This window comes from Callorhinus ursinus, unplaced genomic scaffold (assembly GCF_003265705.2).
Source record: "Callorhinus ursinus isolate GAN/ISIS: 27379988/994484 unplaced genomic scaffold, GSC_fseal_2.0 scaffold11, whole genome shotgun sequence".
Taxonomy (NCBI): Eukaryota; Metazoa; Chordata; class Mammalia; order Carnivora; family Otariidae; genus Callorhinus; species Callorhinus ursinus.
Window position 1 is genome coordinate 52,456,712 of NW_027397073.1, and position 25,011 is coordinate 52,481,722.

The 25,011-nt window shown below is 39.3% G+C and overlaps 1 protein-coding gene across 3 annotated transcripts in view; it reads right to left on the minus strand.

The window, feature by feature from the left end:
• Nucleotides 1-25,011, minus strand: part of LPIN2 (lipin 2) — a 92,726-nt gene that overhangs the window by 59,170 nt on the left and 8,545 nt on the right. Inside the window, exon 1 of one of the 3 annotated variants that reach the window (XM_025886356.2) lies at nt 11,105-11,318. The exons of the other annotated variants lie outside the window; for them this stretch is intronic. Coding sequence (XP_025742141.2) covers nt 11,105-11,215 — 111 coding nt within the window. The 5' untranslated portion in view covers nt 11,216-11,318. Of the gene's footprint in view, nt 1-11,104; nt 11,319-25,011 lie in introns of those variants that run through there. 3 annotated transcript variants of the gene reach the window in all.

A 25,011-nucleotide genomic window follows, 5' to 3' on the forward strand; every position in this document is an offset into this window, starting at 1 on the left:
CTGACTCATGAATGGTCATAAGTTTCTTTGTTTGCTTGGCTGGTTCAGTGTCCATTTCTGATGTTTACCAACAAAGGACTTAAATACAGATAGGTGGATACTGATTCTGACCTGATAAAGCCACTTGGAACTCTCTATAACCCCCCTCCCCACCACCAAAAAAACACCCTGAGAAAACTAGTGAAAGCCTTTCTCCCCTTAACTCAGAACTTTTTTTTTTTTTTTTTAAAGCACAGTTGACACACAAGCTTAATTTCAGGTGTACAACATAGTGATTTGACAATTTTTTTTTTCAGTTTGGGTTTTTTTTTTTTTTAAATGAGAAAACATGAGTTTTGGCTGTTGAGTCGATAAATTCAGATTTCTAATCTGTCACGACATATTCTCTTCAAGGAAGTTTGAAAGCACAGATTTTTGCTCACTGGGCTCACTTCTCTGTGATTTCACCATGCTCACTAGCTACAAAGTGGATGAACAATTATCTTGGGCTGAGTAAGGTTGAAAAAAGGGAAGACATTTTGCCGCCACAGCAAGATACATTTTTTTCCCAAGTGGTGGTCCCAAGTTTTACTCGAATATTTGCTTTGACTTTTCAGCAGGTACAACTGAAGGAAGGACTGTGTCCCCTATTTCATGTTCAAAAACCATCAATTCCCTACTTTCCACCCCAGTTACTGGCCTAATAATTTTCTGGACAATCCTCCAAAATCCAAACTAAGTTTTCTTCTCAATCTATCCAGCTACTACTGTTGGCTGTTAATCTAATATTTCATAAGAGGAACAAGGGGGTTTTAGTCTTCCTGGGTAAAGAAGAGATGGGAATAAAGTATGCCCACACAGAGCACAATCCAAAAGATCAAAAAGAGATGGGGCGAGGAGGCATGGGCTCAAGGGTTAAGAAAGCCGCAGGCAGCAAGGGGTCTATGGCTATGTGCATCCAGGGTTACCACAGCCAAAGGCACTCACCACAGTACCCCACCTCCAAGCTCTAAAGTTCCGACAAAGAAAGATGTGTTGTATGCTTCACAGTCTCCCCAAAGCCTGGCACAGTGCCTAGCAATGAGAGGTTTTTAATGAGTATTTTCGGACCAACAAATGTATGAATCAATGAATGCAAGATCCAGTGAACAGAATCAGCAAGGAGAGGGAGAAATATACACAATGTTTTGTACTGTAACCTAAAAAAGAAATTCAAGAAGTAAATGAAGATATGTGTGTATATATACACATAGCCACACATTAAGAAAAATGCCAAGAATAGTGGGGGCCAACCCAATGTTCCAAAAACAATGCTCAGATATTCTGAAACCGATGTTTTTCCAGATGCTAATTAAGACTTCACTGAAAAAAACTTGCATAAATCTGGTGTATGTGAGTGACAATTAAAAGTGACACCCACCTTCGATCGGTAAATCTAAAAATATCCCTGTGAGAACAAATGACATCTGTGCAGATCGCTCTGTACACAGGGCAGCCCCAGAGCAACTTGTAGAAGAGACCACTGGCTGGTCTGTCAGGGGAATTCAGTATGGGGAAGTCAGCTGAAGCAGAGGTAAGGCAAAAGGTGACAATGATCATACCATGACCAAAGACTATTATAGAAAACAGGATGAAACAGAACTTAGGTTATCATTTCCTACTAGCAAGTCTACTTACATGAAAATGCCCAACATCAAAATTCTATAAGGCACAGCCTTCAAGGTAAATAGCTAGTAGCAACAGTTTCATTTTCCTAATGCTCAGCAATATAACAAAATACTCACTTTTTAAAGCAATAGAATTGGCACAGAGAGAGGAAAACTAAATGTTCAATTTTACACATATCTTTAGATTTCACTACACATAATGAAGTACGTGTTCCTTGCGTAGATGCTAAAGTGGCTAGCAGCACACCAGGAAAAGTGGGCCCTAACTACTTGCCTCAACCCTCATTATCACTCCTGTGAACAAAATCGTTTCAGACTATTGCAGCTCTATAAAATTTAATAGTTCTTGTATTTCTCTTCGTCACTTCTCCCTTTGTTTCCCAAATTACAGAATAATGCTTGAAACTAAGGCAGTCTCTGATAATTTAGTTCATGCTTTTTCCTGTCATAAATATGCCCTAAAATATGCCCAATCTACTTGTATATGAGGTGACAGATTATGTTACAGGAACATTTAACCTGACTGGAGACTAGAGAGAAACACAGAAGTGAAATCGTTAAGAAATGTAATGAGTTTAAGATTCTATTTATAGTTAATAATGAAAAACATTAAACTATTAGTCAACATCAGTTTAATCGTTCCACCTATCAGCATATACAAACTTCTAGCTAAATGTTCATGGCAAGTCATGAAATGCAATTTAAAAATTTCAAATAGCTATACCTTGACCTGTTCAAAATCAATTCTTTTTTTAAAGAATGAAGATTTTATTTATTTACTTGGCAGAGAGAGACACAGCGAGAGAGGGAACACAAGCAGGGGGAGTGGGAGAGGGAGAAGCAGGCTTCCCACAAGCAGGGAGCCCAATGTGGGCCTCAATCCCAGGACCCTGGGATCATGACCTGAGCCGAAGGCAGATGCTTAACGACTGAGCCACCCAGGTGCCCCTAGTGTACAGTTTTAATCATGCAATTATGTAATAACCACCATAATCAAAATATAGAACTAGATCCTTTCCCAAAATGCCCCCCGCCCCTCTGTAGTCCATGCTTTCCCCCCAACCCCAGCCAACCGCTGATCTGTTTTCTGTCTCTATAATCCTTGTCTTTTCTAGAATGTCACATAAATGAAACTATATAGTATGTAGCCTTCTGAATATGGCTTCTCTCACGTAGCATAACATTTGAGATTAATCAATATTGTGGCAGGTATCAGCATTTTGTCTCCTGGTGTTAAGTACATAGTATCCCACTACCCGGATGTTCCAAAGTTTGTTTATTCATCTACCAGCTGAAGACATCTGGCTTGTTTCCAGTTTTTGGCGATTACAAATAAAGCCATCAAAAACGTTTGTATACAGGCTTTTGTGTGAACATAATTTCATTTCACTGGGTAAATAACTTAGGAATGGGACTGCTTTAGATGTATTTTTGCAAGGCTGATTTTGCAGCTATTGTTTTTAAAATATCTTTGGTGTCCTGGGAGAAGTTTGCTATTAAAATAAATCCTTTAAATTATTTTACAAAGTGGTAATAACTGTTTTACAAGTTTGGCTTTTCATATGTGGTAGTTACTTAAAATAGAGATTCACTTACACGGGTGAAAATTCAAACTCTTTAATTACTCACACTGTAACTTTTTAAGCTATGCGTATCCTTGAAAAAACACATACATATAACCTAACCTACAATTCAGATGTTTTGCTCCATATTCTTCCTAGTATTAGCTATGGGAAAGTGATGCGCGGGGAAAAAGAGGGCAAAACATTTATCCCTTCCAAATGCCATTTTATATACCTCATCTCATTTAATCTTCACAATTAGGTGAGGTAAATGCCATATGCATTGTACTAGCAAGAAAACTGGGGCTCAACTTACATGGAGACAAAGCAATTTACATAGAGCCAAAGAGTTACACTGTGATTCACAGACAAAAGCTCAGATATGTCTGTCTCAAATGCCCAGACTTTTTACTGTATCTTGGGACCATAAGCTCCTAAAAACACTAATGCTAAGTTTAGTAATTTTCAAGGCCATGTGTAAGTAGGAATTTCATAAATGCTTTTAGAAGGCCATGAGGATTCTTCCACGTTACCATACATGAAAAATGTTAAGCTTTCTATTATGAGTAGCCCTAAAGGTATGACTACATTATAGTCATAAATGTTTAATTTTTTGAGATTTTTAAAATTTATTTATTTGACAAAGAGAGACAGAGAGAGAGGAACACAAGCAGGGGGAGTGGGAGAGGGAGAAGCAGGTTTCCCGCCGAGCAGGGAGCCCGATGCGGGGCTCGATCCCAAGACCCTGGGATCATGACCTGAGTCGAAGGCAGACACTTAATGACTGAGCTACCCAGGCACCCCAATTGTTATAAATATGTTTTAAGGAAGATGTTCTCATCCTAAACTTTCTAGGATAAGACAACTGTGGCTAACCTATTTTGGTGGTGATCACTGATAACCATAAGCAACTCTAAGGTAAAACAGGAAATTTGACTGTTAGGCTCACTTTCACATATGAAAGGCATACAATCTCAGCAGGTTTCTAAGGAAACCATATGTTGTATTTTCAATGATGACTATCGCTTTAGTCCACACATTGATTGGTAGGATACAATTTCCTGTGAAACATTCTGACTTTATTTGAAGTTCTTTCTATTTATTCACTGACCCAGATGTCAGGAATTGACATCATGACTCTTCTATAGTTGAAATAATAGCCGTGCGACTGGGAACAAATAAACATGTTCCTGTCATTTGTAGGTCTAGGGAAAGACATGTTAAACTAAATTCATCTTCTTCTCATGTCCCCCCCCAAAACCTCAGTTAATATCACTGATGAATTAAGCTGACATTTAAAACTTGTCCCAACTGTGTTAAGTCCTTGGGTTGAAAGTCCCTCAACCCCCATCATATGGTACCCTGTTAAGTTCAGGTAGGAACATGCCAGATGAATTACTCCAGTAGAATGTGAAGGTCACTGCACCTACTTTAACCAACTTTACAACTACTAACTTAACAAGCATGTGTGGGCCTAAAGTTCACAGTCTAAACATCCTCGATAACCCCAGGCTGAAGGGTTTATTGTCAAGTCTGATAGACCAAGTACATGCTTTAGAAAGAATGCTGTGCTTTAGAGAAAAAGAATGCAGACTGCCTTATCAAAAAGAAGATAATTCAAGAATTAAAATAAATTTGGCTTTAGTGAAATTGTGAACTTTCTGTCATTTGAGTGGGTTGTGTATATACTAAAATACACATGGCCTCCCTGTGCATTCAAACCACTAACATTGCCTCAAGTGCGCTCAATTTCTCTGACAAGTTTTGTAAAAATGCTGGCCATAGACTGGACTGGCTTCCCACTCCATTACAAAAAACTGGGGACTTTCTCTCCTAGCCCGCTGAGTTCCCTTAGTTAGAAGGGGTAGGAGTGATATAAAAATTCTTTTCAGTGTAAGAAGAAATGATGACTAACTCAGGAATAGAAAACAATGATGATTCAACAAAGGGAGTATTCATCAACGAAGACTACTTAACAAAGCCACAAGACCTTTGGGTCCATAACGTACCTAACAGATTTATATCCCAAAGCTATCATTCTCCAAGTCTGATTAATCATAAATACCTGGGAAGCTTCTAAAAATGCAATTTCCTAGAGGGAAGGCTAAAACAAACCCTGTGGTATTAGACTAGAATCAGAAGTCTCCATGGACAGATGCACAAATGTTGGTGTGTTTATACCTGGGCTAGAATGCACATTTAACATCCTAGCTTTCTGGCAGTTGGCCCGTTAGCTCAGTTGGTTAGAGCGTGGTGCTGATAACATCCTAGCTTTCTCTGTTAAGAGGAATACTAGAATCAAGGACACGGTAGAAGCAACAAGCACACCTAGAGCCGAGATCTTGGTTTCTAAATACCATTCTCTACTAAAAAGAACCAGAGCTCCCTGGAGAAGTAGTTAATCCCAGGGCTGGAGTCAGGGAAATACAAGTTGATGCTGGAGTTCCAGAAAGTATGAAATTGTTCAAAATCAAGAGAATAGGGATAGGTTAAAGGAACACAGGAGCTAACGTGAAAGAGCTCCCAATGGCTAGAGCTAACACAATCTGAGCAACTGAATAGTGATCGTATTTGATTATTACCTACAGGACAAAATACTCATGAGTCCACACAGACATAAGTTAATAAATAAGCAGGAAGAAGGGGCAGCTTTCTCTTTAAAGATGAATTCCAATTAATACAAAATGAGGGAGATAGAAAACCACTATTAGAATACCACAGTAATAACTGTGGCATGCAAAGGATGTTAAAAATAGAGGACAAAAGTTTGAGGAGAAACAGGATGTTTGTATATTCTCAGTCTCCCCCCAAGACATACATTCATTACAAAAGGAAAAACATTAACTTTACAGTAGAGGAACCTGCCGGATACCACCTTAATCAAGTGAATCAGGGAAACTTCACCAGTAATAAAACATATCGCCATCACGGAACTCCTGATATGACATCATGTCTGTGGTATTCTTCCCAAAAATACATGACCTCCATCTAATGAGGAGACAATATCAGACAAACTCAAACTGAGGGAAATTCTACAAAATAGCTGACCAGTACTCACTAAAGAGTGTTAAGGTCACAAAACACAAGGAAAGACTGAGGAACTGTCACTGCCAGACTACTGTGACATTACGAAGAGCAAGCTGGGATTTTGGATTTGATCCCGAAACAGAAAAACGACTTTAGTGGGGAAAAAAAAAATACGAATAAAGTCTGTAGTTTGTGTTTTTTTTTTAAGATTTATTTATTTTAGAGAGAGCATGCGAGTGAGTGTGAGCAGTGGACATGAGGGGCAGAGGAAGAGAGAGAGAAATCCCCAAGCCAACTCCCTACTGAGCACAGAGCCTGACTCGGGCTCAATCCCAGGACCCTGAGATCATAACCTGAGCTGAAATTAAGAGTCGGACGCTTAACCAGCTGAGCCACCCAGGTACCCCTGTAAGTTAAACTAAAAACAATTCCTAGGCTCCACTACCCCCCTTTAATTGTTAAATCTGTTTTGTTTTTGTTTTTTGTTTTTTTTGTTTTTGGTGTATATTTGAAGTTCAGTAAGGGTTCCAGGGGTTGGTCAGACTTGGGAATCACTGTCCCTGGCTGCCACTTGAATCACTGAGGAATTCTGAGGAATCCTGATGACCAGGCCACCGCCCCTAGATTCTAAGTACAAATACTTTTTAAAGCCCCAAGAGACCCCCAAATGGCAGCTTACAGGCAAGGGCATCAATGCCCAGTCCCCTCTTGAAAACTCACTGTACGGGGAACGAACAGAATTGAAGGGTGTACTTCCTATTCCTCTCCTGCCTCACTTTCCCAAAAGGAGGACTGACTTTTCCAATTAAGTTCTGAAATATCAGTCTATAATGGTTATAACTTCATGCTTTGTTAGACTATAAAAGATGACAGATGACTTCTATAATCTTAACTACTGCCCCTTGACCTCTAACCTATGATAGCCTCTATCTGCAGTTCAAGTGGAGTTAGGTAAGTCTCAAAAGAATGCAGTTAACATTCTGGAGATTACATAACTTTCCCTTCAGGTTTTCCTGGGATTCACTTTAGGCAAATTTCTGATGAAGGTCTTTTCTACATAGATACAGCTAGGATTAAGATAGTACACCAAGGGCATACAAAGTTCTAAACGTGATTTTTAATCACAGAGTTAAAATGGTACTCTAACATTAAGATCGGTATACTTTTATTTCCACCCTTTGAAAAATCTCTTCCCTAAGTATCCTAAGAGCTCAGACAATGATTCTAGATTATGCAACAGGTTTCAAAGAAGGGACAAATAAGTATTTTTCTAGAACAAGCAGCAAGAGTGAAAAATAACCAATAAAAATTATTTTCCCTACTTTCAATTAGATAAGAATGTATAACACGAACAAAAATTATCTACTCTAGAATTGGTGTCTAAAATTTTTTCTTCAATACAAATGGGTTGATTTTGAATATTTAATACCTAAGATGTGAATGTAAAATATTATATAAAAAGATATGCGTTTTTCCCGAGAGGTAAGATTTTTGTTTAGATCCTTTCAGACAGTTGTGTCCAAATCCTGTAGACTGGACCAACACCTGATTCATATGTCATCTAAAAACAGTGATGGGATTACATCTTGTTTTTCCTATGCACAAAACTACCTGACCAGCATCTGGATCAGATCTGCAATATTGGGATTATCCCAATCAACTGGGTGAAACAGCTAAGCTAACTGGGAGTATGTAATCAGAAACAAGATGTGGGCAAACTAAAAGAGGCATTTTTTTTTTTTTTTAAGATTTTATTTGACAGAGACACAGGGAGAGAGGGAACACAAGGAGGGGGAGTGGGAGAGGGAAGAGGCAGGCTTCCCGTGGAGCAGGGAACCCGATGTGGGACTCGATCCCAGGACCCTGGGACCATGACCTGAGCCGAAGGCAGTCACTTAACGACTGAGCCAGCCAGGCGCTCCAAGAGGCAGCATTTTTATAGACATTTGCTGAAATCTGTCCAGTTGTGCTACTCACAAACTGAAGAGCAGCAAATAACTCAGACACATTAGTAAGTGCAAAAAAAAAAAAAAAAAAACTGTCAGTATCTAGCAAAACCAGTGTGGCATAATTGATATTTGCTCAATGAAAAGAATTTTGTTTTCTTTAAATTAACAGGTCAGTCATGTACTCTACAGCATTAGGGAGTAGTTGTGTGTATGCATGTCTCTAAGTCATTTCTGACAACAGATGGGGGCATAAATATAAAAATGGATAATAATTTTCAAAAAGCCTAAACATATTTCTGGCCACAGCCTCTATGCTACTCTCCACAAAATTCCTGAGCTCATCTGTGGCATCAGAATTAAAGAGGCAAATGAGTTGTGAAAACAGAAAGATTCTAGGAGAATTTACTCCCCCAAACTGCCTACCTAGTAACACCACATTTCTGAGACGAAATAAAATTCTACGCAACTAAATATTTAGTTTTGTGAACACTCCTGATGCTGGATTGGAGGAAAGTGTTTGGTTTTGGACCCATTCACCTAGTGCTATTCTAGGATTTCAGGCAGCAGGAAGTAATGACAAAATGTGCTAAGGGTCGGGGATTGAGGGGAGATTTCCTAACTCAGCATAAGACACTGCCCTAAGCCACATGCCCCAAGCCACATGCCCCGCCTATCGGGTGACTTGCTATCTTCTACTACCGTGTTTGTTAGTAAATCTTACTATAAATGACATAAACATACAAAATTCTCTCCGAAAAAAATAAGCTTTTTGGACTCAACCACACTGGTGCCCAGGTCCTCTGAAAGAGCACAGAGGGATAAGAATGGAGAAGCACTGCCCACTTGCTTCATGGAGTTCCCTGCAGCTAGCGGTGAGGACATGAAGACACAGAGGTCAAGTTCTCACTTCGGCCCCATGAGCAGGTCCCATAGCCTCTGTGCATGGGTTCTCATCTCTAATAAGAATGTCCAGATGCTGTCTAGAGTCTCCACAGAAATACTTGATTCTAGAAGCATTTCCTAGGATTACAAGTTTGGCTAAGCACTCCTGTAGTACATGCTGCCCTAATTTAAAAATGCTATCAAGGTAGTTTAAAATAAGCAGTGGAAAATAAGGCCAGCAGATTATTTTGGAACTTCAGGATATTAAAATATGAAATAATGTGGCCTTTTCCTTACCAAATAAAGGGATTATCTTCACTTGTTTAAAAATTATGGAAACTTTTTTTTCCAACTGCTAATTTCTAACAAAGCACAAAAGTCTTCTGTTTTTTAAAATTATGAGATTTATACATTTATGTTCCAAACCCATAAAATCATCTCCTTTAAGATGGAGACATTCACCCAGGCAGTATATGAATAGTTAAGGAGTGTCAGGGTCACTGAGGACCTGGACCCTGAAAACTAGGTTTTTCCCTGTCGCCCTTGCCCCCCCCACACACAAGTTATAAAGTCTAACTCTTACATCATCAGTACAGCTTATTAAGCAGATATCAAATCTAGCACCCTAACACTAGCCATTCAGAAAAATCAAAGTTTCTCTTGGGGCAGGGAGGTGACTCATGGGACTTCAATGTTCTGACATTAACATAAAAGGGAACTGTTAATAAAATGCAGTCTAATCAAATACCCGTTGACCTCTCTCTAGAAAACACCAGTATAGCATAAGAACTTCCTGAGATAGGTGGTTTGTGTGTGTTAGTGCTGCTCAATAAAAGAATTTTTTATATATTCATAAAGATGCAGCTATATTCATTATTCTCCCCACTGACCTTTACAACAAATGTGGATGAATCCATATATACATACACTCTATACTATTAAAAAGGAAATCTGGGGCACCTGGGTGGCTCAGTCGTTAAGTGTCTGCCTTCGGCTCAGGTCATGATCCCAGGTTCCTGGGATCGAGTCCCACATGGGGCTCCATGCTCCGCGGGAAGCCTGCTTCTCCCTCTCCCACTCCCCCTGCTTGTGTTCCTGCTCTCGCTATCTCTCTGTCAAATAAATAAAATCTTAAAAAAAAAAAAAAAAGGAAATCTGAAAAATAAATTGTTTCTCTCTGTATACCTGACTTCCATTCATATTCAAACAGTGTTCAGTTCCATTGGTTCCTGAGAACCCTGAACAAGTACACTTTCATCAACGAGTCCAAAAAGCAAAAAGCACACAAATGTGATAACATTTTCAAAGGTGACAAAAATTTATATAACTTTAAAATCAACCTGATTATGAGCCAGATATTAGAAATTATCTGTTTTTTACACTTGTTTTCATAAAAACATACATCCTTAATTTCCTAAGAAACACCTTTACCTCATGGTATTTACTTCAGATTTTTGAAGGAAAAGGTTCCACAGGTAGAGTTAAATTATATTGTCCTTAATCTACCTGATTTTATTTCCTTAATGCTGACTTCTAGAACTTAACATTTTCATATGATTTTGTATCTTGTCTAGATTAAAAAAAAAAAACACCTCAATTTGCATTTTGCCCGCATGTCAAAGCTTACAATATTTTTTTTGTAATCATAGGAGAAAGACTGCAGTCACTCTTTTGTATCATATATCAGAATAAAATGCTAGTTTCAAAATATTCAGTTTTCCAAAAAATTTTGGCTAGGACAGTAAAAACCCTAAAACTTTTTAAATGTTTTTTATTCCTCAACTACTGCACTTAGAAGCAAAAATGTAAAACCAGATTGTTTAGTTTGAAACCTAGTTTTAAAAAAATTCTGTTTAAAGCAGCAACCTCATTTTTTCCTAGGCAGAAAGTTATTTGTTAAATAATAAATAGAAAAAAGTAGAAAGATGGTGTAGCATGGTGCTACATTTTCCAAAGAAAAGGCATTAGTCCTCTTCTTAGTACTACCCAGATAGAGCAAGCAAGCAAAGTCAACAGGACATTGGTGCATGTAACTCACCAGGATACCAGCAGGGGCCTTTCCATGGTAAATACCTTCAGTTTTACTTAGTGAGTCTTCATGAACCTTCTCCTCCTCCTCATCTTCACTATCATCTTCTAAGTAAAACATTTTAAAACTGAACAAGCTTATCAAGCATGTCCTTTTTTCAGAGACAAAGTTACAGTCCTAAATTATCAAAACGCAAAGCCACTCTGCTGACAAACTGAGTGCAAACTGTTTGCCGACACAATATGGTTAAAACTGAAAGGAAATGGTTGTTAAAAAAAAAAAAAAAAAAGCAATACATACACAACTTTACCAGTAAGATTTGTTCAAAACGCCTCAACCCCTTCTCTCTGAAGGAGATAAGGAGGGGCATGGGACAGGCTGTGCCATGTGTTTACACTGATAGGTACCAAGTCCTGCCCAATCACATGATGGTCACTGCAGCTTCCATGACACAGGACAGGGATTGAGTTAATGATTCTCCAAATCAATCACATTCGCGTTTTTAGAAATAAAAACTATACATATAGAGAAGTAATCTTATAAAAAATTAATCATTTGAGGGAAAATAACGTACATATATTTTCTAAGTAATCAACGAGCTTCCCAAAGACAGCAGGTTATAGATGCTTTCTAGAATTCAATAACAATTTTTTGTCCTATCAGTATGACTCAATATGTTTTCACAATTCTGGATGGAAGACAGCCTGCTCAGCCCTGTAAATAATAAAAAGTTATAGTAATAAGTTATTTATTAATACTGTTATATAATATTCACATATAGTAAAATACTGAACAATTTAAGAGTATGACACTGCAGCATTGTAAAATTCAAATATTCCTGGTACTCCCTTTCTATCTTTCCTTAAGTCAACATCTACAAGTGAATTTTTCTAAAACGTGAAAACATACCTAACACACATGGACAAAATATATTGTTTTTAATTAAAAAATACTATTTTATTCAATACAGTTGTCTATGGTTGTGCTGTTCATTACAACGTGGCTATATGTGCAATGTTGCCAGAGCCAACTGAGAGGTGTTGTAAGTGTAAAACACACAAAATAAAAATGGAATGTGAAATAATCTAATTTTTTATACATAAATGTTAAAATGATAATATTTTGGATGTCCTTAGTTAAATACGATATATTCTTAAAATTTATACCCGGTTTTTTCTTTTTGCTATGTGCAATTTAAAATTACATATATGACTCCATTATTATTTTTTTAGAAGATTTTGTTTATTTATTTGACAGAGAGAGACATAACAAGAGAGGGAACACAAACAGGGAGTGGGAGAGGGAGAAGCAGGCTTCCCACTGAGCAGGGAGCCCAACGCGGGGCTGGATCCCAGGACCCCAGGATCATGACCCGAACTGAAGGCAGACATTTAAAGACTGAGCCACCCAGGTGCCCCTATGACTCCCATTATATTTCTACTGGACAAAGCACCACCTTAGGGCCCTGAGACAATCTTGAGAACAAGGGGAGAAAAAGGACATTCAGCCAAAGTTCTACTAAAGAAGAAATGAAGATGACAGGATTTTTCACCATTCCATAAAAGTACTGAGTTAATTCATCAACAATATACTAGTTGATCCTCATATATTTAATGATGTTCAAATTACTGAACTTTTTCCTCTACCTCTAAACATCACAAAAAGACAGCATTTCCAAATGTTTGACCAAGTAAAGGGAGCCTGGTAATGTTTACTACAGCAATACACCACCAAGATACATATAATAAAAATATTAAACAGAATTAAAAACAAATTTCACCAATATGAGAAATGGCAAAAAATTTATCTTGCATTCAGTATGTTATACTGCTTGCTGCCCAGCCTACCAGACATTAATGTGAGCCTGGAGTACATGAAAGTGCCCTTGGGTGCTCGTAATCTAACTCTGTATACATCAGGGAACACAAATTCCTCCTTTTAAAAGAGAAGTGATTTTTTTTTTTTGGTCTAAATATTACACAACATGTAAGAATTTAAACTTTTCCCTCCATGTCCTACGGCAGTTCTGGATACCCAGCATCAGATGGTAGTAAGATAAAAACTGATATTGGGGTGCTGCTAATAGGAAAATAATAAAAGGAGAAATATGACGTCAGGGAGAAAGGTAAGAAAGAGAACGAGAAAGATGATTAAGGAGAAAGCAGAGAAAATAAAACTTGAAAGAGATGAGAAAATATATAGATGGAATGACTGGAGAAAGGGAAAACTGTTGAGGAGGAGGGCAACTGGAGGGATAAAGATACAGGGAAAAGAGAAAAACAAAAACTTTATCCACTTTAAAAGTTAGTCAACTGAGGGGCACCTGGGTGGCTGTTGGTTGAGCATCCCACTCTTGGTTTCGGCTCAGGTCATGATCTCAGGGTGGGGAGATCGAACCCTGCCTCGGGCTCTGCGCTCAGCAGAGTCGGCTTGAGATTCTTTCCCCCTTTCTTTTCCTTCCCCAACCTCCCACCCCAAATAAATAAAATCTTTTTTAAAAAGTGAGTAAACTGAGGCCCAGCAAGAAATCAGGCAGTTAGTCCAAGGTCACCCACTTAGACCTGATTTCTGGTTCATTGTTTTCTTCCCATGATGCCAGGTTAAGACCAGAAGACAAAGTGCTAGGGAAAGGAGAATAAAGGTCAACAAAGAGAAGGAAAAGACAAAGGGCTACCGTAAGAGCCAGAGGTTGGTGGGTATGAACTCTCTTCAGGTAAAACTTCACCTCAAACGCCTCTTACAAAACAACCAGGCCCTAGGCGCCAGTCACTTCAATTTCCTGCTAGTCTTGGTACTGACTGTTTCACTGTTTGGACTGATGACTCACAGAATGTTCTGACTCCAAGTGGGCATGCACCATGGACCCGGACACGATGAACTCATCTTCCAAACATTGATTCTGCAAGAGGCACACACCTCCAGTTTCCCCCTGTGGTGACCTGTGGATCACCTGATTCCCAGTTGGTAACTGACATTCTGGTTCTGGCCCATCTCTTGAGTGGTGGCACTTTTTGGACTGAGTCAATAAAAGTTAAAACTACAACCAACAATTCTTAATCATCCATATGGTTTTTCAAAGAAAAACACTAGTGTACTGTCAAACTTTTTCTCTACAACCAAAGATAATGGTTGAATATCAAGAAAGACTACTTTTTACTTTTACACAGCATCTTTAACAACCTTAAAAAAAAAAAAGCGTTCAGTAGAATTTGGAAGTTTTTCCTAGACTTGTATCTTTCCAGAAAAAGTCTAGCTTAAGGAAACAAAGCTAAAATGCTAATCAGGACAGACTCCACAGCTGATAATGATACTAGTAAAATACACTTTTTTTTTTTTTAACTACTAATCCTGTAGGTACGAGACCAGGTATTAAAGGGCTTCTTAAGAAGACATAAAGATTAACTTAAAACGTCCTAACCTGAGATCTGCTTATCTGAGGTTGAGCTAAATTGGTTCCATAGAAGTACTTACGCCACAAGTTATATTGACTTTAACACAAAAAATGAAAATAATCTACACCCCCCAGTGGTCACACCGTGGAATACCAACTTATTTCTACTGAATCACCAAAGAGGTAAGAACATTAAAAAGTTTTGATTAGTATAAAATCATGATGAAAATATCTTTTAAAGCCTCAGTTACAATGAATTCATAATCTCTATCATGATTGTTCTACAGTAATTAACTCAAGTGCATCTCTACATTTTCAAGGGCACTCATGACAAAGAGACCCACACAACAGATTTCCTTGAGCCAGATGGCTCTTACCTACACCAATGACGTTTTTTTTCCTATATCTGGAATTACTTATAATTCACTGTTTGCTTATGAAAACAAAAGGGACTAATATGCTTTCTTCAAAACCAAGAGCAAAAAAAATTTTTTTTTTAAGATTTTATTTATCTGACAGAGAGAGAGAGAGCTCTAGCAGGGGGAGCAGCAGAGGGAGAGGGAGAAGCAGGCTCTCCACTAAGCAGGGAGCCCGATGTGGGGCTCGATCCCAGGACCCTGGGATCATGAACTGAGCCAAAGGCAGACACTTAACCCACTGAGCCACCCAGGCACCCCGAGCAAAATTCCTCTTGATAAAACTCAGGTTTTTCAAACATGTGTAGTTTAACTGCTTACTGGATAATGGCTACCTAGTTTACTCGGGTTCCAGTGTTTCATTATATCCTCACACAATCCCCAAAACTCTTAACAAGGGTAGCCAGTGACTGTTCATTTGAGCTGTGAATTAATGAAAAATCAAATGCATATAGATCTTTTCAGGAAGAGGAGAATAAAACAGGAAGGGTCTCCTGAGGCCCAACTTGAAGTATCTTTTTCAAAGATAATCTTGAAAACTTTTTAACCTTTAAAATTCAACATACTCTGCATTCTACTCTGCTACGTCCATTTTTTAAGTATGAAAAAAAAAAGATGACTGGACAGTTTTCTTCTACCAAGTTCAAAGGTTAATGTATCACACTGACTCTAGGGCCTAGAATATCCTCAGTGCCCATATCCCAGTTTAAGGAGTTTGGTACTAAACAGCCTCGGAAACCCAACCCTCTGACACTAATGTTCTAGGTCACACTTTCACCCAGTATTTTGAGACCAGAGAGACAATACTGAGAGCTGTCTGGCTGCAGCTATCAAGTATATCTGCTTGATCATTAAGATGGTAAAGCGGAACAGCCCAATTAAGGATCAGAAGAATCATGGCTTGACTTGTATCACCAATTCTGGACAACACTGCCAATAAAATAAAGCCAAAGCAAATGGGGAACGCTCTGCTCTGCTCAAAATTCCCGTGGCAGCTGCTTCAATGCTGTGTGTGTGTGTCCCCGTCCATGTCCTGTTAATCACAACTGTTTCTGTTTAAATGTTTCTCTTTTTCTTCTCATTTTACCCTCTGAATAGCAGTTTGCAATGGCCTTGCACCACAGTGACACTCAGGGATGACACCCTAATTATGTAAGCAATTTTCCGTACCAGGACTATGTCACCCCATTTCAAGCACACTCAAGAAATCCTGTTGAAATGCAAGTCACATTCTCAAATTTAAAAATAGTAAACACTTTTAAAAGTGTGATGCTTTAATCTTACAGAATCTTATAGACACAAATTCGTTGCTATCAACTCACCACTAACAGGAGCATATTATAACACTGAGGCCAAATGAAGCTACTTTAAAGATCTCTCCAGGCCAGGTCAAAAGTGAGATGGCTTAGAACTTGCCAAAGAAAACTACAGCAAATAAAGTGAGCAAGACTTGATATCATTAACACAATCCAAAGAAAAATAAACAAAAATTTAACAAATTGTGAGAACGGCATCATGCAGGGACCCAAGTCAGTCATATTCTTACACTTCTTGGCTCTCAAGAGGAATCTTCCCTTCCTCCATTTGGTATTGCACATTTCTAACTAAAGATTTTCTGGACCCCCTGAAAAACTGGTGATGGTTGTTTTAACTACTTTGTTGCCATTTGCTTCGACTGCACCTTTTTTTTTTTTAAAGATTTTATTTATTTATTTAAGAGAGAGAGAATGAGAGATAGAGAGCACGAGAGGGAAGAGGGTCAGAGGGAGAAGCAGACTCCCTGCTGGGCAGGGAGCCCTATGTGGGACTCGATCCCAGGACTCCAGGATCATGACCTGAGCCGAAGGCAGTCGCTTAACCAACTGAGCCACCCAGGCACCCTTTGAATTACTTACAATTTTATTTTAAAAATACTGGTAATTAGCTGGTACTTGTCTTCTTGCTCTCTTCTTCCATCTATATAAATGAACTGCTACTGTAATGCTGATTAAGTACTTACAGATTCTATCTGTAAAGTTTCTATCATATATAAAACTCATACAAATAATAATAAATACACTAGACCCTCAAGAAATAAGTGTATAAACATCCCATATACACAACTATCATACAGAGAACCTGCTCAAGTTTTACAGCTGCTAGATGGAGAAGCCAGGATAGGATATAGGGGGCGCCTGGGTGGCTCAGTTGGTTAAGCATCTGTCTTCGGCTCAGGTCATGATCCCAGGGTCCAGGGATCGAGCCCCGCCTCGGGCTCTCCGCTCAGCGGGAAGCCTGCTTTTCCCTCTCCCTCTGTCTCCTGCTCCCCCTGCTTGTGCTTTCTTGCTGTCAAATAAATAAAATCTTTAAAAAAAATAAATAAAAGAAGCCAGGATTTAATAAACCAAGGCCTGACTCCAGAACCTTTGTTTTTAACCATAACATTGATGTTTAATTTATAATTTGCTTACTGTCATATTAGCAGGCTTAAATAAAATACCACCCAAGCAATTGGGATTATCATTTTAATAAAGAATCATCATGGGCACTGCTGAGAAGAGTCATCCTGGTAGGACAGGTGAAAGTATCAATTATTATCTGTAGCCTTAAATGCACCCCCAACGGAATCTGGCAACCCTGTGACAGGCTTGCTCTCCCAACTTGTTTCTTTTTCAAACCAACATATTTCTCGACTTGACTGCAGCCACATCACCCTTCCCTCCCCATCAGAATATGCACCAGAATATGCCACCATTTCATACTCTTGTACGCAGGTTCATTTGTATTCTTCAGGAAATGAACAGCAAAATGGCTAAATTACATTGTTATGACAATGATAACTTAAGGAATTTACTTTTACGATATTAAGAAACTTCTATGCTACATCTAATTTTCTTACCAGATTTTATTCAACTGTCTGTATTTAAACTAAAACAAAAACAATCAGAACTCTTAGACTGTCTTTCAGAAATCAAATCTCCCTACTTCACTCCAAAGTTCCCTTCAAATGTGTAAGAAAAAAAAATGTAGCATTGGTACCCAGATTTATACATGACAATAGTTAGATTTCACACATACAAACAAATGCAATTCTAAGATGGGTAAAGCCTTAAGTCAGCTTTGCTATTCTTAGAGGTTAAATGCTGGTAATGTCTAAAATTTAACCTTGCAATGCCAGGACAGCAGAGGATCCAAGAAAGCAAAGAGGCATCTAAGAACAGCAACATTAGAAGAAAGGTTCCCCTCAACCATCTTTCAGTGACTCCTGCAGGTGGAGAGAAAAAATCTTCCCTGATTACTGGTAGCATACTAATAAAAAAGAAACAAGGGGGGGGGAGTGCCAATCCAACCCCTTAACTGATGTCATGAAAGTGACCAGGAGAATTCCTCAGCTCCAGTAACACATACTCAGTTTTTAACAATACTTGCAATCTCTCTTGTATTTAACTCTCAGGAATGCAGCACCCCCCTCCCTATTACCCAGAGAAACAGGTTTTAGATCAGGAAGCACAAATTCACCGGTTCTCCACTCTTCTCTTTGGAACTGCCTAGGTCTGTCTCAATTAAACAGAACATGGCGACCATGAGGCCAAGAAGCAGGGATGTGAACTCCTGTGCAGCCATACAGAGATCCCACTCCCAACTCCAGGCATCCCATACTGGTGTCTGCAGAGGCCCCTGGGGAAACTGGGAGAGGCTGTGGAGATGGAGGAGTCTTCCACCAGAAGCCAATTAAAACACAACTTTCAAATTTCAGGCCCTGCTTTATTGTGCACAACTACTACTGGGACCCTAACAGAATTTTCAGAAATGTCAGGAAGGGGACTCCCTCTCCCAGCCTGGAGGACATCTGGGTGGATAAAGGGAGAAGCTGTGGAGACAGTAGCCATCGCCAACTACATCGCTACTATGAGAGCCACCCAGCACTCCAGTTTGAGCTGTGGCCTAGTTTGACATAGCTTTGCAAAACAAACGCCAGGTAAGGCTGTACCACTGTGTTATCACAAGCTTGTACACTGACTACTTGTACACTGAGCTACTGCAACAAGAGAGAAGGACTTCCAAGAGCAACAGCAACTCAGTGAAGCAACATTTGGAATGTTGGAAAATAAAGCTTATTTCAACTCACTGACCTGTTTAAAAAGCAGTGTCTACTTTCATGTGTAGGTACTATTCTATTCTGAGCTGAGATCAAGCAGTGAACCTGGCTGATGAGGTGCCTGCTCTCACGGCACTAAGATTCTAACGGAGAAAGAGAGACAAGAAATAAAAAACAGGGATGCCTGGGTGGCTCAGTCAGTTGGGCGTCTGCCTTTGGCTCAGGTCCTGGTATCAAGTCTCACGTCGGGCTCCTTGCTCAGCAGGGAGCCTGTTTCTCCCTCTGCCTGCCATTCCCCCTGCTTGTGCTCTGACAAATAAATAAATAAAATCTTTAAAAAAAAAAGAAGAAATAAAATCCCAGACTGGGATAACTATTATAAAGGAAATTAAAGAGAGTGACGCTGCCAAAAAGGGAGGGAGGAAGGACAGGAAGGGCTACTTTAGGTAAAGGGATTGAGAAGCCAAAACAAAACAAAACAAAAACGTATGACAGAACTTTTAAAATCAAACAACCTTAACCCAGGAGACTCACATCTGAAAAAGAAAGAGTGCAATTAACACAGAAGACAGAGCATCAGAACCTGGCTGATCATGTTCACATAACTATGTCATGACAGAATTTACTTTCTCACAAGACACTGCTGTAATCATGCTGCCAACCTTCAAATTACTTTAGAAACAAAACAAGGGTAGCAAATGAGGTGATCAGATACTAAGTTATTAAACATTCAGGAAACCAGCAGAAATTTAAAAGTCACATGAATCTGAACAAAAATCACCAAGTGGGGGCGCCTGGGTGGCTCAGTCGTTAAGCGTCTGCCTTTGGCTCAGTTCATGATCCCAGGGTCCTGGGATCGAGCCCCGCATCGGGCTCCCTGCTTGGCAGGAAGCCTGCTTCTCCCTCTCCCACTCCCCCTGCTTGTGTTCCCTCTCTCGCTGTATCTCTCTCTGTCAAATAAATAAAATCTTAAAAAAAAAAAATCACCAAGTGTAATCTAAAAATTATTTCCTGAGAGTTGCTTTCTGATCTTCAGTGAAGACAGATGTGATTAAGAGTCTTTAAAAATATTACGATAACTAGACATTCTGTTACACACAAAGGATGTTGGGGCGCCTGGGTGGCTCAGTCAGTTAAGCGTCTGCCTTCGGCTCAGGTCATGGTCCCAGGGTCCTGGGATTGAGCCCTGCATCGAGCTCCCTGCTCAGCGGGAAGCCTGTTTCTCCCTCTCCCACTCCCCCTTCTTGTGTTCCTGCTCTCGCTCTGTCAAGTAGATAAATAAAAATCTTTTTTAAAAAACCCAAAACATAAAAAATGCAAAGGATGTCATACATTTGATCTTCATTCCCTCTTAAAATCCACCGTTCAGAGTTGAACTGTGTCCCCAAAACTAATTTGGAGTTTCAATTCTCAGTATCTCAGAATGTGACCTTCTTTGGAAATAGGATCTTTATGGAGGTAATCAGGTTGAAATGAGGTCATCAGGGTGGGCCCTACACCAATATGACTAACATCCTTAGAAAAAGGGGAAACTTGGACCAAGACACATACACACACACAGAATGCCATGTGACCATGAAGGTAGTAATCAGGATACTGTACGTACAAACCAAGAAATGCCAAAAATTGCCAGCTAACCACGAGAAGTTAGGAGGCATGAACAGATTCTCCCTACAGCCTTCAGAAGGAGCTAACCCTGCCAACACCTTCATTTCAGACTTCCAGCCTCCAGAACTGTGAGACAATAAATTTTTCTGCTGTTTAAACCATCCAGTGTGTGGTACTTTGTTATACACTCACTAACCTAATAGTAAAGAAACATAAAAGGGGTAACTCACAAGTACAAAGAGAACGTTTGGAGGAAATAACAGGAAATGAAAGAGGTTGTCAAGTTTTTGAAAGGCGAAAAAATTGGTGGAGGAAAAAAATGGGCGATCAAAAGCAAGGAAGTGCTCAAAACAAGAGCCCACACTGGTGGAGGTATGTCAAAAAAGCATGACAACTATAAGACAATTTCCCAGCGTCAAAAACATGATTTTCCAAGTTGAAAATTCCTACCAAGTACCCAGCACCAACGTGGACAGGTATCTGCACTGTAGTGGGCTCCACCAAAGGCAGTCACAATGGAAAGATGCCAATAGACAACGTTAAAGGCTCTGCAGTTTCTTTAAGGGCAAAGGATTCAGAAATCACCATGTGGGCATGGCTATACAAAGCAGGATGCACATCATACTCTGAATCAGAGGTACAGCACCCCAATGTCAGCTACCTCTCAAACTTTTCATGAGGACACACTGCCACAGATGATTCTGCTTGTGGGGATGAAGCCTCACCAGATCTGAGAAGCACCCATATATTGAATGTTTTTATGCCCTTCTGACCTACACAGACTGATAATATACCTGCCTGCTAGCCAGGCATCAGTGTACAAAGCAAGGCCAGGACTGTGGGTCCCACCGTGAAGCCACGTGAGGAGGGCACTTCTCAGGTGTTCCGGTCACTCCCTCACAGTGAATGGTACAGGGACAAAGGCTGCAAATCACAAACAAAGGCACTTCATCAAAATATGAGAAAGAGGAGAGACTTTAAAAAGAGATAAAATTGCTTTAAAAAAAACCAAAAAACAAACAAACAAAGAAAACTGGAAGAGAAAGGGAAAGGATAGAAAGAATGGGAAGGAGAGAAAAACAAATTAAAAAGCTTGGTATTTCTCAACAGTAAACAAATCAAACTTCTAAAGGAAAACTATTTCCATTCTAGCATTCCATTGCCAGCCTACCAATTAAGTATGGGGCTAGAATAAATTTCCAGACAGGTAAGGTCTCAGAATTGACCTACTGTGAACCCTTTCTCAAAAAGCTACAGGGGACCAACAACAAGACAGAAAAAAGAGAAATTAAGGAGTCGATCCCATTTACAATTGCACCCAAAACCATACAATACCCTAGGAATAAATCTAACCAAAGAGGCAAAGGATCTGTACTCAGAAAACTATAAAATACTCATGAAAGAAATTGAGGAAGACACAAAGAAATGGAAAAACGTTCCATGCTCATGGATCAGAATATTGTGATGATGTCAATGCTACCTAGAGTAATCTACACATTCAATGCAATCCCCATCAAAATACCATCCACTTTTTTCAAAGAAATGGAACAAATAATCCTAAAATTTGTATGGAACCAGAAAAGACCCCAAATAGCCAGAGGAATCTTGAAAAAGAAAAGCAAAGCTGGCGGCATCACAATTCCAGACTTCCCGCTCTATTACAAAGCTGTCATCATCAAGACAGTAAGGTACTGGCACAAAAACAGACACACAGATCAATGGAACAGAATAGAGAGCCCAGAAATGGACCCTCAACTCTATGATCAACTAATCTTCGACAAAGCAGGAAAGAATGTCCAATGGAAAAAAGACAGTCTCTTCAACAAATGGTGTTGGGAAAATTGGACAGCCACATGCAGAAGAATGAAACTGGACCATTTCCTTACACCACACACAAAAACAGACTCCAAATGGTTGAAAGACCTAAATGTGAGACAAGAGTCGATCAAAACCCTAAAGGAGAACACAGGCAGCAACTTCTTCAACCTCAGCCGCAGCAACTTTTTCCTAGAAACATCGCCAAAGGCAAGGGAAGCAAGGGCAAAAATGAACTACTGGGACCTCATCAAGATAAAAGCTTTTACACAGCAAAAGAAACAGTCCACAAAACCAAAAGACAACCGACAGAATGGGAGAAAATATTCGCAAATGACATATCAGATAAAGGGCTAGTATCCAAAATCTATAAAGAACTTCTTAAACTCAACACCCCAAGAGCAAATGATCCGATCAAGAAATGGGCAGAAGACACGAACAGACATTTTTCCAAAGAAGACATCCAAATGGCCAACAGACACATGAAAAAGTGCTCACCATCGCTCGGCATCAGGGAAATCCAAATCAAAACCTCAATGAGATATCACGTCACACCAGTCAGAATGGCTAAAATTAAGTCAGGAAACAACAGATGTCGGTGGGGATGCAGAGAAAGGGGAACCCTCCTACACTGTTGGTGGGAATGCAAGCTGGGGCAGCCACTCTGGAAAAACGGTATGGAGGTTCTTCAAAAAGTTGAAAATAGAGCTACCATACAATCCAGCAATTGCACTACTGGGTATTTACCCCAAAGATACAAATGTAGGGATCCGAAGGGGTACGTGCACCCCGATGTTTATAGCAGCAATGTCCACAATAGCCAAACTGTGGAAAGAGCCAAGATGTCCACTAACAGATGAATGGATAAAGAAGATGTGGTATATACATCCAATGGAATATTATGCAGCCATCAAAAGGAATGAGATCTTGCCATTTGCAACGACATGGAATGAACTGGAGGGTGCCATGCTGAGCAAAGTAAGTCAATCAGAGAAAGACATGTATCATATGACCCCACTGATATGGGGAATTCTTAATCTCAGGAAACAAACTGAGGGTTGCTGGAGTGGTGGGGGGTGGGAGGGATGGGGTGGCGGGGTGACAGACATTGGGGAGGGTATGTGCTATGGTGAGCGCTGTGAATTGTACAAGACTGTTGAATCACAGATCTGTACCTCTGAAACAAATACAATATATGTTAAAAAAAAAAAAAAAGCAGCAGCAGAAGATAGCAGGAGGGGAAGAATGAAGGGGGGTAAATCGGAGGGGTAGACGAACCATGAGAGATGATGGACTCTGAAAAACAAACTGAGGGTTCTAGAGGGGAGGGAGTGGGGGATGGGTTAGCCTGGTGATGGGTATTAAGGAGGGCACGTTCTGCATGGAGCACTGGGTGTTATACACAAACAATGAATCATGGAACACTACATCAAAAACTAATGATGTAATGTATGGTGATTAACATTAATAATAAAAAAAAAAAAGCTACAGGGGGATGTGCCCACCAAAATGAGGAAGCAGGCTGACAGAGGACCATCTAAGAAAGAAGGCCTGACTGAGGTGAGAAATTAATAGGATGCAGGTGAGGTGTTCACTGCTCAGAGTCCTGTAATTCTGTCAGAAACTGGGGGGCCTGAATTTGTGATTAATCCCAACAAAACAATTAACTCCAGGGAAAACAAAAATTTGGTGAAGAAATAAAATCATTGCATATGCTTAAACAGTACTCGGCCATGAAAACATAAATACTGAATACTGAGAAATTTAAAAATTATGATACCATTACATGCAAAGGATAGAAGGAAAAGTGTGTGAGAGTTATGTAAGAGATGAATCTTCATCTAGCATAGTAGGAAATCCACAGAGAATGTCTAAAACCGAAAAGCCAAGCCACAGTAGTGTAGGCATACACGCATAGAATTAAAGCTCACAAGAAACAAGTAAAAAGAGTTGAAAGAAACTTCTTCTAGGAAGCAGTAATCGGCAGTGAGAAAGAGACTGGTATTCTTCACTACATATCTCAAAGTACTCTCTTAATTTTTAGATATAAAGTATACTTAAAAATGTAAAAAATGAAAAAAAGTAAAAGATGAATAGGACTATCATGTGATGCAGCCTTACGATAAAGAATCGTATCTACAAGGAATAAAAACTACTAGAGAAAAGAAAAAACAAACACCAAGCAAATATGAGCACTATGGGTTTTTATTTTGTTTTGCTTTTAATTAGGAAAAGTTCTTTTCCAGCTCTCAGCATTAGCACTGAGCTTTAGGTATGTCTCATTAAAACAAATGAACCAGAAGATTTAAATATATAAAATTCTTATTAGTCATCTAGTTCATTCACTTTGAAAAGGGAAATGTCCTAAACCAAAAGCCCTTTTCTTTCTATGTCAAAGATACTAGCAAAAGATTTAGCCAACACTGAAAAGGATGACACTCAAAAGATTAAAAAAAAATTATCCACCATTAACCATACAGGTTTATTAATATTTTTCAAATAGTAGAAAATAAAATTTCATGTAGGTTTATAATCTAAGGAAATTTTAATGATGATAATCAGTTATTAAAGTTTATAGAAAAATGTTAAGAGACTTTATGAATTAGTC